This window comes from Emys orbicularis, chromosome 1, assembly GCF_028017835.1.
Source record: "Emys orbicularis isolate rEmyOrb1 chromosome 1, rEmyOrb1.hap1, whole genome shotgun sequence".
Taxonomy (NCBI): Eukaryota; Metazoa; Chordata; order Testudines; family Emydidae; genus Emys; species Emys orbicularis.
In genome coordinates, this window is record NC_088683.1 from 352,809,921 (window position 1) to 352,829,590 (window position 19,670).

At 46.3% G+C, this 19,670-nt stretch overlaps 1 protein-coding gene across 4 annotated transcripts in view; it reads left to right on the forward strand.

Annotated features, from left to right (window-relative positions):
- Nucleotides 1-271: 271 nt before the first annotated feature.
- Nucleotides 272-19,670, forward strand: part of TENM4 (teneurin transmembrane protein 4) — a 427,958-nt gene continuing 408,559 nt past the window's right edge. For 3 of the 4 annotated variants that reach the window (XM_065406791.1, XM_065406800.1, XM_065406809.1), the window contains exons 1-2: nucleotides 2,163-2,385; nucleotides 15,240-15,509. In XM_065406791.1, the coding sequence (XP_065262863.1) occupies nucleotides 2,163-2,385; nucleotides 15,240-15,509 (493 nt within the window). Of the gene's footprint in view, nucleotides 308-2,129; nucleotides 2,386-15,239; nucleotides 15,510-19,670 lie in introns of those variants that run through there. The other variant, XM_065406816.1, reaches the window with a different exon arrangement.

Below are 19,670 nucleotides of genomic sequence, written 5' to 3' on the forward strand. Positions count from 1 at the left end.
CCCTGCCCCATCCAACCACCCCTTCTCCCTGTCCCCTGACTGCCCCCCGGAACCCCTGCTCCTGACTGCCCCCTGCCACCTCATCCAACCTCCCCTCCTTCCTGACTACCCCCTGGGACCCCAGCCCCCATTCAACCCCCTGTTTCCCCCCCGACCGCCCCACCCCCTGACCACCACCCCGAACTCCCCTGCCCTCTATCCAGCCTCCCCTTACCACGCTGCCTGGAGCACCGGTGGCTGGTGGCGCTACAGCCGTGCCACCCGGCTGGAGCCGGGCCACACCGCTGCCGCCGCCGCACAGCACAGAGCACCGGGTCAGGCTGGGCTCTGCAGCTGCGCTGCCCCAGGAGCTCACAGCCCCGCCGCCCAGAGCATTGCGCCTGTGGCAGAGCGAGCTAGCTGAGGCTGCGGGGGAGGGGGGGACAGCAGGGGAGGGGCCAGGGGCTAGCCTCCCGGGCCAGGAGCTTGGGGGCCGGGCAGGACGGTCCCGCGGGCCGGATGTGGGCCGCAGGCCGTAGTTTGCCCACCTCTGGTTTACTGTTAAACTCAATATGGCAAGCCTTGGAAATGAGAGGTATTTATTTGTCCTTCCTTTACTCTAAAAAAATAGAGGGAAATGAGTGGTCATTATTACCCATTATTAGCCTGATATACTGAGGTTCATCTTCAGTTCCTATTGTATATAGTGTGAGTTGTGATGCTCAGCTCCAGAGTACATCAGGCCATAATTGTGTAAGCCTGTCTTCAATATTTGGTTTCTTTTGAGCACAATAAACCAGTCTGGAAACATAGAGACATATTTTACCGCTATTGCAACAATATGCATTGATTTTTTCCCCCTGTAAATAACGTTGCCGGTAATTTTATTACAGTGAAAAGCTGATCTACTTCAATAATTAAGTATTTTGACAAAATATTTTTCGTGTTTATTTCTCGTACCAGTTTCTTCTGTGTGTGTGCGTATGCCCCCTTGTGCTTGTGCATATATATTCTATTTGGCATAGTGACAGGAACAAAATCCACTCTTACGTAGCTATGAAGCAGTGGTGCCATCTCCTATTTGCAACTTCTCAACTTCACTCGGTACCATAACAACATTTCAAATAAGGAAGTGAAGAGGAGCATTTGCCTCCGCAGACATCTTTGTCTGGGCTCCTTCTAAAACTCACACTTCATTCTTCCACTCCCCAGCACTTGAGTGGCTTGCTTTCCTGCTCTTTTTCTCTCCTAGTCAGTCTCTCTAACCTAAAATACTCCATAAAGACCCACTTAAAATATAGACCCATATTTTCAAATGTGACTAGTAATATGGGTGCCTCCGTTTTTTTAGGTGTCCCAAACTAGCAGGGGGAGTAATGATTATTTTAAAAGGGAACCATCATGAGGATGTTCAGAAGTAAAGTTTCAGTTTGCAGTGCAGATCTATTATTTACGATGAGGTCGGGATTTATAGAACAGATCTGACGGAGGACTAGGGGGAGGACTATTACCTAGATGCCAACAAAATATACATTATTTCATTTTTATTTATGTATTAGTAAGCTGAGAGCTGGTGACATGTGTCAAACTGACAGCCTGGACTCTGAACTAGAATGTCCACAGAGCAGGTACATCAGGAAGCTTCTACTAGCAGGGCAGTGTGCCGGAAGCTTATTTTCAGAGCTTAAATGCTCCATGCTTTCTGGAAATTAGGCTCCTGTAAGGTGTTTAGAAGTGGGTTGCACTAAAAATGAGGCACCCAAAATTGCTAGTCACTTTTGAAAATCTCAGCCATGTTCACATTTGAAACATACTAATGCTAGGAACAAATGGTTAGTTTTTTAAAAGTATTTATTTATTTATTTTATTGCTGTGCCTACCAGCAGTTCTTTTAGTGGTTGCAGTTATAAATGAGAGGTATAAGGCATGGTTTAGGACACAGATAATTGATACTTTCCTTTTATCTGTAGTTGTTATAAGTGGGTTCCCGGTAGTCCATTGGATACCCTTTCTTTTGCATATTGTAAGACTGAATAAAAAGTTTAAACTAAAAAACCCAACCCTCCCCTGTCTAATGGGATGAACTCAGGTCTCCTCTCTTTTATACTCTCTTTCAGATTATTCCAATCTGATCACCACACAAACGCTGTTATTTTAATGTTGAAGACTCAGACAAAAGTGCCATGGATGTGAAAGAGAGAAAACCATACCGATCTCTGACCAGGCGCCGTGACACCGAGCGACGCTACACTAGCTCCTCGGCAGAGAGCGAAGACAGCAAAATACCCCAAAAGTCCTACAGCTCCAGCGAGACGCTGAAGGCTTACGATCAAGACTCCAGGCTGACCTACAGCAATCGGGTCAAAGACATGGTGCACCAGGAGGCTGATGAATTCTGCCGAACGGGTAAGTACATTTCATCAGGTGCTGCTGTAAGCAGTGTGAGTTAATCAACTCTATGCTGAGGTCCAGAGGTAGGTGAGGGAATAACTCAAAGCTATAAAGGGTTCTGAGGCACTCACAGAGGAATGTCTTTAAGACATTGCACAGAGCAATGAGAGAAAACACTAGAGGAAGATCAACATGGCTTTGTTGGAAGGAAAGCCTCTGCCTGTGGTATGCATAGGTAATGACATCCCTGGACAGTGTGGTGGCAGTGACTGAACCTGGGACCTCTTGAGCATGAGCATCTATTCCCTGAACTGAAAGACCAAGTTCAGTAGCATGGAAGCAGTAGCATAAACATCTTTACATGCTCTAGCCATTAGAGGGTGACAAAGAGCCATACTGTGTGAGCGTGGGTTGCACATAGATACTACACCGTCAACAGTGAGCCCAGACAGTCTTAGGTAGGAAGAAACAGGGTTTCCTGTCAATCCAGGAAAGTGTGAAATGGGCAGCTAAAGTGAAATGGAACATGCAGTAGTGCAAATGATGAACAGAAAGATTGACATAGGCTGTCCATGACTTCTACTATATACCCCTGACTAAAACTAGGGGGTGGGGTATGGCAGATCGGGAGGGCGGCCCGGAAGGTGCCATGGGTGCCGGGGAGGGGGTCGCGTGCTCGGGGGTGGGGGGAGTGCAGGTGCTGCGGGGGCGGGAGGGCTGGGACAGGCTCCCTACCCGGCTCCTGGGAAGCGGGGACCCCAGCTCCTTGCTCCACATGCTGCCTCCACTCTGCCCCAAGCCCCGGTTCTGCAGCTCCCATTGGCTGGGAACCGCGGCCAGTGGGTGCTGTGGGGGCGGTGCCTGTGGGCGGAGGCAGGACGTGGAGCTAGGAACTGCGGGAGGGGAGTTCCTCTCGCCCTTCTGGGGAGCCCCCCTCCCCAGGTAAGCACCGCCCCACACCCCAACTCCGAGCCCTGAGCCCCCACACACCCAAACTCCTGCTGCTGTGGGGTGCGGGGGCCCGAGACTTCCCCAGCAGCGGCTGGTGTGCCTGGCCCAGGGGCTGCCCAAGCTGCTCAGACGGCTCCCAGCCCAGGTGCACCGGCTGCTGCAGAAGTCATGGAGGTCATGGAAAGTCATGGAATCCGTGACTTCCATGACCTCTGTGACAAATATGGAGCCTTACTTATAGGGCCAGATTCTCAAAGGTGGATGCACACAACTGCGCACATCTAATTTGTGTGTGAAACTATCACAGTATTGCATGCAAATCTGATATTTTATGCATGTGCCCGTAGTCATGCTCTTTGTTCTTCTGAGAAATTGCAAGGGGCAATAACTAACTTAATCATACTTAGCAATTATATAATCTTCCAACCTAGGATCTCAAAACACTTCTCTATCTCTAAATACCTATGAAGTTACAGGCAAAAGAAAGACCTGTTAGGTTATCAAATCTGTTCTACAGGTAGATATAGCTACACTGAGTCAAAATGATGTTAAATGACCTGCATAAGGTTACAGAGGCAGGAACAGATCCCAGGAGTTCAGACTCCTCATTGCCTTCTCTAACCATTAGAGCACACTGCACCTACAGATGTTGTCATTCTTCTTCAAGGGCTTGCTCATATTCATTCCATGTTAGGTGTGCACCATGTGCACCGTTGCTGGAGAGTTTTCCCTCAGTGGCATCCATCGGGCTGGCTTTAGCGCCCTTTGGTGCCACACACTTATGCACCAGTATAAGGGATCCTGCCGACCCTGCACCCTCCCAGTTCCTTCTTACCGCCTGTGATGGTTGCTGGAGCAACAACTCTTGCTTCGGCAAGGCGTTTTTCAGTGGTTTCTTCTCTGTATTCCAGTTTATTAGTCTTAGTTTAATTGTAATGTAAATATTGTAAATAATACTAGTATAGATAGTTAGAACCCCTCCTTTATCATTGAGGGGCTCCCTTTGCCAGGCATGCGCCCCCCCCCCCCGGGCTTCAAACCTTATGCCTCCTGTGGCACTGCAGTTGTCTGACGTGTCTGGGAGCGCTGTCAGCTTTGTCAGGACTTTAAGCCTCATACAAAGAAAGAGAGGCTAGACTCAGGGTTATCCTAATGGAAGATGCTCTTAGACCGGATTCAAAGCCAAGCCACCCAGATTCGGCACCGAGCACTTCGACCTCAGTGCAAAGTGCTCTTCCGACACCGCGCGTATCCCGGCACCATTCTCCATCTCCGGTACCAAGAAGAAACATAAGAAGAGGGCGCTCACTGGTGCTGAAGAAAGGCAAGCAAGGGGAAAGCAGTAGAGTGCAACCCGTGTCGGCCCACTCCTCCACCCCCAGTCCCAGGTGGCACCATCAACTTCGCCCAGAATGCTGAGTCCAGTGCAGGACCCCCCGCTAATGCCAGAAAGTCATTGTGGCACCAGTGAAATCGTGGTGCCTTCAACCCTGGAAGCCTTTGCAGCGGCCAGGGACTTATTATTGCTCCCAATACCACCGACTCCGATGGGACAACTGTCGGCTCCAACGAGCACGAGCAGGAGAGAGCATGGTGCTCCGAGTTCCTTCCCCGCAATGGGACATTCAATAGCTTCCAGGGGCAAGCCACCCTGTTTTCTTCTATGAGATTGTCCCCAGTCCAGCACCGCTCCCTGGACCCTTGACAATAATCGGTGGAAGTGAGGGTACCACTCCCCTGTGGTCACCTCAGGAGGATTCTTTGTCTGAGTCCAAGGTGGAGCCTTACACCCATCCAAAGAAGCACAACCAGTACCCGTCTTACGTGCCACCGAACCATGGTACGGGTCCTCCCACTGGTACCTGGTGGACAGTGACCTATGCAATGGCCATTCTGGAACCCATTCTCCCGGTACTGGGCTCATCTTCTCACCAGTCATACTTGGTTGCTTCTGAGAGGAGGGCCCCTGCACTGCTCTGCTCGGCACTGGACTTTGACTCCGGTACCGAACCTGGTACCAATACACAGGATGTGGACCCCATGGAGGTAGTTGAGGCTGAAGAAGAGGAAGAAGCCCCTTTTCTCCAGTAGAGGCTTCTTTCTCTCCTGGCCTCCATCGTCCCCTCCCTGGATCCAGGGGACTGGTACACTGCCCTCCACTTGAAGGACGCTTACTTTCACATTTCCATCTTCCTTGGCCACAGAAGATTCCTCAGGTTCATAGTAAACCAGACTCATTACCAATTCACCATTCTCCCTTTAGGCCTGTCTGCAGCCCCCAGGTTTTTACAAAATGCATGGGTGTGGTAGCGACCTTTATCAGAAGGCAAGGCGTTCAAGTCTACCCATACCTCAACAACTGGTTGATCAAGAGTCGCTCAGAGGCCCAAGTAACAGGACAGCATCAGAACAGCATCAGGTCCAAGCCACCTTCCAAGCCCTGAGCCTGTTGATAAACGAACAAAAGTCAACTCTCATTCACTACAGAGAATAGAGTTTATCGGGGCAGTGCTCGATATGACCCAGGTCAGAGTCTTCCTTCCAGAGGCTTGATTCCAGACAATGTCGGACCTGATATCCAAGGTCATGGCCCACCCAATCACAACAGCCCGGGTTTGCCTCAAGTCCTGGGACACATGGCCGTGTGCACTTACATGGTCCGGCATGCAAGGCTGCACCTCAGGCCTCTGCAGATGTGGTTAGCTTCAGTGTACTCACCGAAAAGACGCCATTTGGACTCAGTACTTGCTGTTCCAGCCCCAATCCTCGCCTCCCTCGACTGGTGGAAGGACCCCCAGTCGGCAGTGGTGGGCGTTCCCTTTGTCACCCCCCAGCAGTCAGTGTCCCTAGTGTTGGATGCTTCACACCTAGGTTGGGGAGTCCACCTTGATTGCCTCAGAACACAGGGCCTATGGTCCCAGGAAGAGCTCTCCTTGCATATAAACGTCAAGGAGCTCAGAGCGGTCCACTTAGCTTGCCAAGTGTTTCTTCCCCAGTTCACAGGCAAGGTAGTGCAAGTACTGACGGACAACGCAGCAGCCATGTTCTACATCAACAAGCAGGGAGGAGTGTGCTCCTCTGCCCTGTGTCACGAGGCCATCTGTCTAGAGGACTTCTGCATGAAGCACTACATCCACCTTGAGGCTTCTCATCTTCTGGGAGCCCAGAACACCCTGGCAGATCACCTCAGCAGATCTTTCTTCTCTCACCATGAGTGCTCCTTTTGCCCAGAGGTCACCAGGTTCATCTTCTGAAGGTAGGGCTCTCCTGTTTGCATCAAGCAGAACAGGAAATGCCATCAGTTTTGCTCACTGCTTGGGCACAAGCTGGGCTCCCTTTCAGATGTCGTCCTGCTTCCATGGACAGTACTCCTATTCCATGCATTACCTCCAGTTCCTGCGGTACACAAGGTCCTTCTAAAAATCAAATGGGACAAGCCAAGAGTTATTCTTATAGCCCTGGCGTGGCCATATCAACACTGGTTCGTCATGCTGCTAGATTTATCAGTAGCACCCTCGCTACCGCTCCTACATTGCCTGGACCTGATCTCGCAAGATCGCGGCCATTTACTCCACCCAAACCTCAGCTCCCTTCACCTGACCGCCTGGATGTTACATGGCTGAACCCAGAGGAGCAAGCCTGTTTAGAGCAAGTTCAACAGGTCTTGCAGAGTAGTAAGAAGCCGTCCACTAGGGCTATCTGCCTCTCCAAGTGGAAGCTTTCTCAATATGGTCATCCCAACAAGGCCTTTCTCGGACTTGGTCTTCCCTTCAGTCTATTCTGGATTACTTGCTCCACGTAAAACAACAAGGTCTGGCCCTCACATCTATCAAGGTGCATCTAGCAGCAATTTCGGCCTTCCACCCACCATGAGATGACAATCCACTTTGTTAAGGGGTTAGAGAGACTGAACTTGGTCCTATCAAATTCACAGGCTCTCCCTTTGAGCCACTGGCATTGTGTCTTCTTTTTCTCCTGCAAGGTTGCGTTCCTGATAGCAATTACCTCAGCCAGAAAGGTCCCTGAAATCAGGGCACTTACGTCAGAACCATTGTACATGGTGTTCTTCAAGGACAAGATTAAACTGTGCCCCCCTCTGCCCTTCTTGCCAAAGGTGGTCTTCCACTTCCATGGCAACCAAGCCACTTTCCTGCCAGTCTTCTTCACGAAGCCACACCAGAATTCAGAAGAGCGGCAACTTCACTCATCGGATGTTAGGCATGCCCTCGCCTTCTACATTGAGGGGATAAACCGTTTCATGGATCCACATAACTCTTTGTGGCAATAGCAGAGAGGATGAAAGGCCTACTGGATAACCTCCTGTATTCATGCATGCTACGAGCAGGCGAATGTTCCACCACCTGCCATCTTGACCACTCATTCCACAAGAGCTCAAGCCTCTTCAGCAGCATTTCTGGCCCAGGTCGTCAGTGCATATCTTCTCATCCCACTACGCCATTACCCAGCAGACTCGAGATGACACCAGGTTCGGGCGAGCAGTGTTGCAGTTCTCATGTCCATGAGCTCTGAGTCCACCTCCTTGGCTAGTGCTTGTGAATCACCTAATGTGGAATGGACATGACCAAGCAGTCAAAGAAGAAAAAACAGTTACTGACCTTCCGTAACTGTTGTTCTTCGATATGTCCATTCCACGACCCACCCTCCTACCCCTCTGTCAGAGTTAGCCCACAAGAAGGAACTGAGAGGTTGCAGGGCCGGCAGTGCCCCTTATACTGGCACATAAGCACGTGACACCAGAGGGCACTAGAGTTGGCCCGATGGATACCATCGAGAGAAAAATCTCCGGCAATGGTGCACACAGCACATACACACCTAAAATGGCATAGACATGAACAACACATCTCGAAGAACAATAGTTACAGAAGGTCAGTAACCATTTTTTTAAAAATATTTTTTTTCTTTTTCTCTGTGCTTGAATTTTCCTATCTCCTTAGCTCTGTGATTGGCCTACCTAATTATAAAAATTAGCCCATAGATTTTATGGCCGGATTTTCAGTTGGTTAAATCAGTGTAACTCTATTGACTTTGGTGGGGCTTCACTGATTTACACTAGCTGAAGACCTGGCTCTATTAGCTTGTGATATTTTTGCTTGATACAAATAAGGCAACGTGATTTTTTTCTAGAGCTGGACGAGGGGGCAGAGAGGAGGGAAACATTTCAAATTGACCAAATAAATTCAGTAAATAAACAAGTCAGCATTTGAATGGTTTTACCCAGAGTGAGTGTGCCAAGAAAGTAAACCGCGCAAGTCAGCATAGCAAAAAATAGACCAGACCTGAATAAAAAAGTTTTAGATATTTATTATCTTCCTTTTATTGACTTGAGTTCTCCCAGCTTAAAAGGCTACACTGAGCATAGAATATGAAAATCCATGTGTCTCATGCTGTTTATTGCAAATAAATTTGATTTTCAGTTAATTGTAGCAGTCATTTTTCATAATTTATGAGTCGCTGTTGCTGGAGAGCATCAATCAAGCTGTTTATTGATGCGTTTGAGGTTGTTGAGTGTGTATTGTTCCAGGAGGGAGGGGGACTTTGTGATCATTGATCGGTGGACTAAAATCTGCAATGTAGGGGCAAAAACAAAAGGCTCATCTGTCTGCTGAACCGTAGAGTGTAGGCCTAATCCTTACTGTGGGGTCTGGACCACAGGCAGAATTGGTGGGGTGGAGAGGGGAGATGCAGTTATATCTGTTTTATCAGTCAATTCAAGTTCACTTGCTGCTGAGGCTGTGGAACAGGAGTATGTGTTCTCCGGTATGATAGCACAGCAGTGGTATCTGGATTAATTTATCACAGGCTTGCTCTGTGCTCTCTGAGCTGGCTCCCAAGGTTTGGTGGAGCAGATGAGCCACGAGTATCCCTGCCTGTCAACTCTGTCAGAAAGCTTAATCTATTTTAGTTAATTACATAGGTGTGAAGTTCACGAACAGTTTATGTACTCTGAGCATTCCAGACCAGAGTGCCTCAACCAGCTGAACCACGGTTATTTTCTTCTCGCGCTGAAAAGTTTTTTCTCTGCTTTTATTTGGAGCTGGTGTCAAGTTTGTTGGTCTATCACTCTATCTCCTTCTGTGCACCCTCCTCCCTTCCCTCTTTCCACTGGGAGCTCCATAGCTAACTGAATTAAGCAGATGTTTCCCTATTAGAAGAAAAAACAAAATGCCAGCTGCCTGTGGTTAGTGGATCATTCACTGTACAGAGGTTATTGCAGGAGAGAGTACCTGCTAGAAGAGGTCTTTTGCTGGGCCAGCCAAGCGGTAACCCACAAAACCCAGAGTACAGCTTAGAACAGCGCTGTTAGTTGTGTTGGCCAGTTTTGTATAACATCAACAGATGGAAACTTGAGGGAAATCACAAGCTTTAACATGGCTTTAGAGTAGGGATGGGAGCAAAACTCAGCCCTGGATCCAAAGTCAAGGTCCAGAGCGGAACTTGGTATCTCTCTAGTGAGCAGAACCGAATGCACCTGAACATAATGTTTCACAGTCCAGCCCGAGACACAGCTGTTTCTAGGTTAATGTGTTCAAATTCAAATCATTGTAGAAACCAGTAGGAGCTGAGAACTCCCATCTGAAGAGGGATCTGCATCCTGAGTTTAGATATGGGGTTTTAGCCCCTTTTGATAATAAAAAATAATAAGACAGGTTTTTCTGGCCCAATAAATTTTGGTGGCTGTAATAATTAGAACCATCTTAGATTTATTCCAGAACTTCTGATAGTGCTTTTCTAGTTTAGTGTACAAACTATGTCCAGTGAGAGTTTGAAGTCATCAAAGGTACGTTACGCTGCAAAAAACCCAAACAAACCAGGCAACGAGTCACAAAGCCTGGGTCAACTACTTGGGCTCGCGGGACTTGCACTACAGGGCTAAAAAGAGCAGTGTAGATGTTTCCGTTTGGACTCTGAAACCTGGTTAAGGGGGAATGTCTCAAAACCTGGGCTTCAGCCTGAGCAGGGATGTCTACGCTATTTTTAGCTCTGTAGCGTGAGCCCCACGAGACCAAGTCAGACAATCTGAGCTGTGAGACTCACCGCTGCAGGGTTGTTGGGGCTTTTTTTGCAGTGTAGTCGCTGTGATGCTGGCAGATCAGGTGCCAGCTCATGCCAGAGCCACAGGCCAATTCTCTTCTGTATTAGTATAGATCAAAGTGATTGTCAAATGTATGCGAATGTATTTGGTCTTTAAGCTTCATGAAAACTAGTGGGAAGTAACTTGCATTGTTTTCAATTGTCTGTATCCCGTTATAATGTAGTAGCAAACATTTACATTGTGTGTACCCCTGTAACTAAATAACCCATCCAACGAGAAAGAAGCCTGGTGGAATGCAAATGAAGAATTTTAACAGAAAAGTGCTAATTTCAAAGCAAGTGATCATTCATAGAATCATAGAATATCAGGGTTGGAAGGGACCTCAGGAGGTCATCTAGTCCAACCCCCTGCTCAAAGCAGGACCAATTCCCAACTAAATCATCCCAGCCAGGGCTTTGTCAAGCCGGGCCTTAAAAACCTCCAAGGAAGGAGACTCCACCACCTCCCTAGGTAATGCATTCCAGTGCTTCACCACCCTCCTAGTGAAATAGTGTTTCCTAATATCCAACCTAGACCTCCCCCACTGCAACTTGAGACCATTGCTCCTTGTTCTGTCATCTGCCACCATTGAGAACAGCCGAGTTCCATCCTCTTTGGAACCCCCCTTCAGGTAGTTGTAGGCTGCTATCAAATCCCCCCCTCATTCTTCTCTTCTGGAGACTAAACAATCCCAGTTCCCTCAGCCTCTCCTCATAAGTCATGCACTCCAGACCCCTAATCATTTTTGTTGCCCTCCGCTGGACTCTTTCCAATTTTTCCACATCCTTCTTGTAGTGTGGGGCCCAAAACTGGACACAGTACTCCAGATGAGGCCTCACCAATGTCGAATAAAGGGGAACGATCACGTCCCTCGATCTGCTGGCAATGCCCCTACTTATAGAGCCCAAAATGCTGTTAGCCTTCTTGGCAACAAGAGCACACTGTTGACTCATATCCAGCTTCTCGTCCACTGTGACCCCTAGGTCCTTTTCTGCAGAACTGCTACCTAGCCATTCGGTCCCTAGTCTGTAGCTGTGCATGGGATTCTTCCGTCCTAAGTGCAGGACTCTGCACTTGTCCTTGTTGAACCTCATCAGGTTTCTTTTGGCCCAATCCTCTAATTTGTCTAGGTCCCTCTGTATCCGATCCCTACCCTCTAGTGTATCTACCACGCCTCCTAGTTTAGTGTCATCGGCAAACTTGCTGAGAGTGCAGTCCACTCCATCCTCTAGATCATTAATAAAGATATTAAACAAAACCAGCCCCAGGACCGACCCTTGGGGCACTCCGCTTGAAACCGGCTGCCAACTAGACATGGAGCCATTGATCACTACCCGTTGAGCCCAACGATCTAGCCAGCTTTCTATCCACCTTACAGTCCATTCATCCAGCCCATACTTCTTTAACTTGGCAGCAAGAATACTGTGGGAGACCGTATCAAAAGCTTTGCTAAAGTCAAGGAATAACACATCCACTGCTTTCCCCTCATCCACAGAGCCAGTTATCTCATCATAGAAGGCAATTAGGTTAGTCAGGCACGACTTCCCCTTGGTGAATCCATGCTGACTGTTCCTGATCACTTTCCTCTCCTCTAAGTGTTTCATAATTGATTCCTTGAGGACCTGCTCACATTGTGTGTGATGATCGGAGGTCATTAAAATGCATTCCTCACTCCATCATCAAAAGAAAAGCCCACACGGGTAGTGACACTGTTAGCTTGTTTTCTGTGAGAAGTGAGAAGTGTGGATTCAAGGAAAGGTCCTGCATTTCTGGACTGTTTGGACTCTTACAGAGAAGTGTACCAGAAGCAAAGCAGTGATCCCCAGAGACAATCTGGGTACCCTGAAAAGATGTTTTGGGAAACTGGCTGTTTATTACATCGCTGCCACTATTTGGAATTACAAACAGTGACTCACCTGTGCATGTGTTTTACCTGCTTTAACCTCTCAATAACTCATTCTTTTTTCATAGCTAATAAATCTTTAGTTAGTGTATTATAAAATTGGTTGCCAGTTTTGTCTTTGGTGTAAGATACAGAGTACCAGTTGATCTGGGGTAAGTGTCTGGTGTCTTGGGACTGGGAGCAACCTGATGTGTTGTGATTTTTTGTTTAAGTGACCATTATCACAGCATTCAGTTTGTCTGTGTGGCAAGATAGGCTGGAGTGTCTAAGGGGACTGTCTGTGACTCCATGGTAAGACTGATATAATGATCCAAGAGTTCACATTTGTCACCGGCTTGGTGAAATCTAATTATAGAACACACCACGAGCGTGGGGTGTTTGCCCTGTTTTCTGACAGTCTGCCATGAGGTAGACACTCACAGTTGTGAGCCGCTCCAGAGAGCATGACACACGTATCCCAAGAGTTCAGCTAAGCAGAGAGATCAGGATTGGCCTCTACAAGAATCGCTTTGCCTACAACTGAAATTCAGCCATCTCTAAGGTGAAACATGGTAACTGTTTAACAGTGCATAGCAACAAGATGTGAGAACTGCCATATCCAAGTGAAAGTACAAGGGAGGTTAGTTAGGAAGAATATAATTACCCAAGTTGGAGTTTGGCCAAGACACCGGGTCTAATGCCCCCTACTGGTCCAAAACATTCCTTGAATCCATCAGATTGTGGCATACTGTAGAGCAAAGGCAGGGGTGCATTATGTCAGGTAAATGCACAGTGCAGATAAAGCCATTCACAGGATGCCAAAGTCTTTTAAAGTCTTTGAATGCTGAAAAAAGAGAATGTAAATTAATAAAAAAATGTGGATTAGAATGGAGCCAGTAATTGCTCCACTAATTGCTCTCCCCAGTTTTTCAGCACAAGTTTCTGAACAGAGTGCTAATAACTGAATCCCCATTCACACTGCCTGGGACTGATTATGAAGCTCTGCAGGTAACTAGACATGAACTCAGGAGTCATTTTCAGGTTATATTTTTAGCCAGCAAAACAATTGCATCTATTTGCAGCCCAATAACTTCTGCTGTGATTATGTCAGAGTGAATAAGCTAAGCTGGGCTGAGAGTGGTTAGCATTTGGAGCTGAGACCTCCGAAAGAAACCTAGGTCCCACAAGATGTGGTTTCGGTGATTCAAGAGGTGGCACACTCACGTCTGAGTCAGCACTGAATCAGTGATCCAGGACTATTTGACAGTGCTGGATATCAGTGGATATGGAAAATAAAATCCTAACCATTGCTGATCAGTAAACGTCCCATGTTACTTCCCCCAAGAGCAGGTGTGTTCTGGTCAAAATCTGTTTGGAGTGATTATATTCTGTCTGTCTTAACCGCCCCCATTTCTTCCCTTTACTTTTAAACTGGATAAATTTGGTCGAGGCACTATTGTCTATTGCTTAAAGAAGGGGACAAAGAGGCAAGAATTTTATCACTATGTCGTCTTGGGAAAGTCATCTAACCCGTCTGTTGTTATCCATATCTGTAAAATGGGATAATAATACTCAGCTACCTCTCAATGGGTTAACTTAACTGATATTTGTAAAGTACATTGTAAGGCACTGTATAAATGCTGGGTAGGATTTTTGTGTAGTTCTGCTGTGTGCTGCTAAGCAGCTGCTGTTCTTTGTGTTTAGTTACTTCGCTCATTTGCTGGTTCGCTCACTGAGGATGAGGTTTCCTGATGCATGAGAATGTGAACACTACTTATTTATACCTTCGCAATACTTTGCACTACTGTGGTGAACATTGTTCCCATTTTGCAGATGGGGAAAAACGAGGCACAGACAGGTTAAGTAAATTGTCTGATGTCACACTGGAAGGCTGTAATACAGCCAGGAAGCAAACCACATCTTCCAATTCCCAATCCTGTGCTTTAACCACAAGACCATTAACATTATCCAGCTCTTCTTGAGGAAAGGTGGACTAGTTGCCATTTATTTTTAAAAGTAAATGACAAAACCAGCTATTTATGAGTGCATCAGTAAAGATTCCACGAAACCAAAGATGAAAGAAATCTGTTACAAGAAATGTCAGAACCATGATAGTCCTCACAGGAAAGAATATGAAAAGTAGCTGGTGTGTTTGTTATAAATATTCATAGTAAATTACAGGCGAGATGGTGGAGACATGTTTTGTTCATTAGGACTGAAAATTCACTGTTTATTATACCACGGTGTACAGAGTCATATGTTAGGGCTAATAACAGGTGTCTCATCACTTGTTGAGTGACACTGCTCATAGTTAATATCTTCATAGTGTTTTCCATTCTCATAGTACTGTTCAAACGCCTCACTGAATCCTCACAATATCTGAAGCGGGAGGCAAGGCATATCATCACCATTCTTCAAATGGTAAAGCTGGTGCAGAAGAGTTAAGGCCCTCATTTTCAAAAGTGGCCACTTTGGGTGCCTTAATTGCTGGCTGGCTGACTTGAGACACCTAGGGCTTGGTTTTCAATGGGAGTTGCAGGTGCTCACCAACTCTGACAATCAAGACTTAAGTGCCTCAGCTCAGGCATCCAACATTAGAAGCAAGTTTTGAACATTGGGGCCTAAGTCGCTTGCCAAAGGCCATGCAGCAAGTCACTGTCAGGTAAGGGATTAGAACTCAGGAGTTGCTGTCTCCTGCTCTTGTGCTGAGAGCACTCGACTATAGAATCATAGAAAAGTAGGGCTGGAAGGGACCTCAGTAGCTCATCTAGTCTAGATCCCTGCGCTGAGGCAGGACTAAGTATTATCTAGACAATCCCGGACGGGTTTGTCTAACCTGTCCTTACAAACCTATACCACCTGCTTATCCACTAATCATTCACATGCTGGACAGAAGAAATATTCCAGTTTGATTAAAAACCACAATTCCATGTTCTCTCCTAGGAGCCAACTTCTCTTTGCGAGAGCTGGGCCTCGATGACGCCATGCCCACACACGGGACTTTATACAGGACTGATATAGGGCTGCCTCACTGCGGCTACTCCATCAGCGCTGGCTCAGACGCTGACACCGAGGCAGATGCCGTCATGTCGCCGGAACACCCGGTGAGGCTCTGGGGACGCAATACTAAGTCAGGCCGCAGCTCCTGTCTCTCGAGCCGAGCCAACTCCAACCTCACGCTCACCGATACGGAACACGAAAACACTGAAACTGGTAAGTGACAACTCCAGATAGGCCTTCACAAATGCCTCTCTTCATAGTCCAATTTTAATCTGCCTTGATTTTTGATCTGACTAGGAGAAGGGAGGAAAATGCTCTTAATCGTCCCAGGGTGTGGCCTTCTGCACTGCCGTACAAAATATTAATTAATGAACTGCTAGAGAGGCTCCTACTTATTCATCACAAACTGGAGATCAATAAGTGGCCGTGTAATACCCCATCTGCTCTTCATAGGAGCATTTCAGACAAAAAGCATTGAAATCTCCCCTCCCTCCATGCTTATCTCTTGTGCAGATTTTTGGGCCGATAGTTTTCCTCCCTTCCTGTCTGGTTCCTTGACAGTAGCTGCGTGGTTTATGTAAATAGGCTGGCTGCTCTCTGATGGAAGCGACTGTGAAATATTTTTAGAGACCTTTCCTTTGTGGGAACTCAAAGCTGAAGGTCATGAATTTTTTTTATTTTTGTAGCCTTCTCTCCCCAGCTGCAGAGACTCCTGCGGGCTTGGCTGGTGCAGGAGCTTTTTGGTCAGCAGTTCTGCGAGTCCATGTGGGAAGGAGAGAGAATTTTTATACAATTGTGGTTTGACCCTAGTGTTCACACAGCCCCGTGCCTTTGCACCTTTAATTTAATTGCTGCGTCTTAATATAGCTGCTGTCTGCTAGCCCCTCTGGAGCTTGGGCTCAGCAAAGAAGGCTGACATGAAGTGACTGCATTGTTTGTTCTCTTTATGCTTCTTGATACGAGTATTGTAGTGACAAATTATGATGATTTTTACTTGGGAAGCCACGACAGGGTAAGGCGTACGCCACCCACATGATTTTCTGTTTAATTCCAACAAAATTACAGCTGAGGCCTATTAAGGTTTTGTTAAGTGATAATGATATATGTTAGACAAGGCTCAAAGATAACAACCCTCTGTTAATGGGATTTAGGAATGGTTTGATATGTTTTTTCATTATCTTTACAGTACTTTTTTACTCTTTAAGTGCTGCATCCTCAGCAGGGTCACACCCATTATGGCAGGCGAGCTTTTTCAATGGAGTAGCAAAATCAGCAGTTTTAGTTCCAGCCTTGGGCTATGTTGTCTAGTGTTTTGCTAAGTGACCTGTGGAACTGTTGGGTGACTTATGGGATCTTGACTTTGGGCACCCTGTTAGGTCTTTATTAATAAACAAAACAAAACTCTTACATCCCTATTCCATTCTCTTGTAGTCCGGTCCTTATACTGCGTCCCTCCCCATGGTATCTGAGCAGTTGTGATCCTGTCCTTCAGCTTTCTCTTTTACTCATGCCCACTAAGAAAAGCAAACCACGGAGGTTTAGGCTTTTTCACAGAAAAAGGGGAGGAACTACATTAGCCTCCTAGAGTGTTTTTCAGCAAAACATCTTTAAAAAATGGATCCAGGCTTCCATAATGTGGTCTCTATTGGTGCAAATGCAACTTTGCACATCAAAATCACTTGCATGTGAAATTGTTACACGTTAGCACTGGTGCCCGAAATTGATAGGATATACAGTCACATATGTCTAAATACATATCTACCAGATCACTCTCATTACCATGCTATCTGCAGGCCTAAAATGAACACAACTGAGTTATGTGCATGTACATTCTGTCGCTTGTTTGTTCAAATAAAAGTTTGTAACATTTTCACAAGCAAATGACTTGTATCTCTAATGCTGCAGTTGCAGAGATGGAAGCCTGCTTGAGGCCATTTTAAAAGTTTGGTCTAGAAAATATCAAGGTTGTTGGTTTTTCTTCTTTGGCAACTAGGCTTCTGTATCCTAAACTTTCAAGCAGGCTATTTTGAGAAACCCCAGATTTATGGGAGAAATGTTTCAGAGGACATGAGATGTGTACAGCAACATAATGCAATGACTCAGTCTACAGGATACCTTTATTAGTCAATATTAATTGTTGACAGTATTGATAAAAGCTATAGCCTTTAGCTGAACTCAATATGGAGCTTTATGAAGCTGCCATGAATAGCAGGTTTTATGGGGTTCATTAAAACCAGTTTTTCCATTGCAGGTTAATGTCAGCAATTTTTATGTTCATTAATTATCCAAAATAAATAAGCAATATTGACATCTAATGTCTGTAAATCCCAAGCCTTCTGGGCAGGTTTATTGTTAGGCCATAATTGTGTTTTTGCAAAATGAAATATTTGATTCTTCACATTCAGAAGCAGGTTTGCACAAGTGCCAATGGTCTTGAGGAGAAGGCTTACTTTGGTTAGTAACTACAGTACCACCAGAATCCATCCTCTTGGCCTGGGGAAGACAGCTGCAATGGTGTTGGTTATGTGACATGTGTATAATTGTCCACATATGGGGGGGAGGGATAGCTCAATGGTTTGAGCATTGGCCTGCTAAACCCAGGGTTCTGAATTCAATCCTTGAGGGGGCCATTTGGGGATTTAGTTAGGGATTGGCCCTGCTTTGAGCAGGGGGTTGGACTAGATGACCTCCTGAGGTCCCTTCTAACCCTGATATTCTATGATACACAAAACCACCCACGCAGGCATGGAAAACCATGAGATGCAGTGACTCAGCTGGTCCCAGTCCTTTCAAGCAGGCGAGTGCATTTGCTAGACTAAGTGCTTATCTTCGCTGCAAAAGTAACTCAAGTTATAACTCGGCTGTTGCCTCGAACTTGAGACCCACAGACAAAACTCTTAGCTCAAGTGGTGGTTCTTTTAACTCAGATTGGCTGGCCCATCAGGGGTATAGGCTATCGCTTGAGTTAGAGCCACTTGCTAATTGCTAACACGATCGGTTTGTGCTGTTAACCCAGTCATCAGTGCAGCTCCAGTGTTACTTTATAGTGTGGCTGCTCTCACTGGAGAGGAATTAACTAGAGTGTAAAGAACTTGAGTTAACTCTGGTGTGAAGACCTAGCCTAAAGCTTTGGCTTTACAAGACAGTAACTTCTTTATCCCTGTCTCCTGCAGCGTCTCCCTAGTTTAGTGATGTACCAGCCTTTCCACTGCTGTCTGCCTCAATTCCATAGGATGTCCTATAACTCTGTTGGTTTGAATCCAGGAGTTTGGCATCCTGTCAAAGATTAGGGTTTTGAGCAGTTCGAGCTCCCCTGCAGGTTAGAACACTCACAATGTAGGTGTGGGCAGTGTTGGCGTACCACGGGTCACCCCAGAGGATCGATCTTGAGTTCATCATTCAGGTCAGTACGAGAGCTGTGGTGGAGTCTTTGGCCCTGATCCAACAAAGCACTAATACAGTTCATTGTTAATGTTAAACATGTGACTAGTCCCAATCCTGGATCAGGGCATGTGAGATGAAGGGACACTATTTTGCTGGGTAGCAATGGAAAAAGCTTGAAGTATCTGTATGGATTCCCTTCCCCCTAGGTGGAAACCACTTCTTACTGTTTTCTGAGCATTCTGAGTAGGATTACACTGGCTGATAACATTTAAAAAGAGGTCTATGTGAAAGGGGAGTTCCATACTATTTTAAAAGCAACAGACATATTTTTCAGCTTCTGGCTGTTGCAAAGCAGCCCAGGTAAATAAGTATGGTTTTGTTTTGTTTTGTTTGTTTTTACTCTTAGGATTTAGTTTTGGCTCTATGTTATTCTGTAGCAAGGTACACACGTGGTTAAACATGAGAGAGAGAGAGAGAGCGCTCTTCTTCATTAGCCGTACTAGTCAGCAGTGATTAATGTCATACATGTGCAGAGTGGAGCTGATGTTTCTCTCTGTGATCATCTCCTCTGGGGAACAGTGTGGGCGCAGCATCAGGAGGCCAGAAGGAGCTCACAGACAGGATGAGTAACATCAGATGACTCAGAATGGTTCAACATCGCCAGATACTGTACGGAACCAACTGCTCAATTATGATATATTCTACAAAGGAATTATTATGTGCTGGGGAAGAGGTACAGTGTAATTATCTTGTCCATCTGACTTGGAGATGGGCACAAATAAAAATCTTAGATTCAGTCACCCTTGAACTTGAGAGGATTTCAGATCCAGATCCATAATTTGTGTCCTGGACCCATGGCTATCTAATTATGCTTTATTGCAGGTGGCACTTGAAAAATTGAAAAACCCATGCATGAAACCAGTGTGATTTTTTTTTCCTCTTTAAAAAACTGCATGTGAATTATTTGTTCACCACAGGGGCCAGAATAAC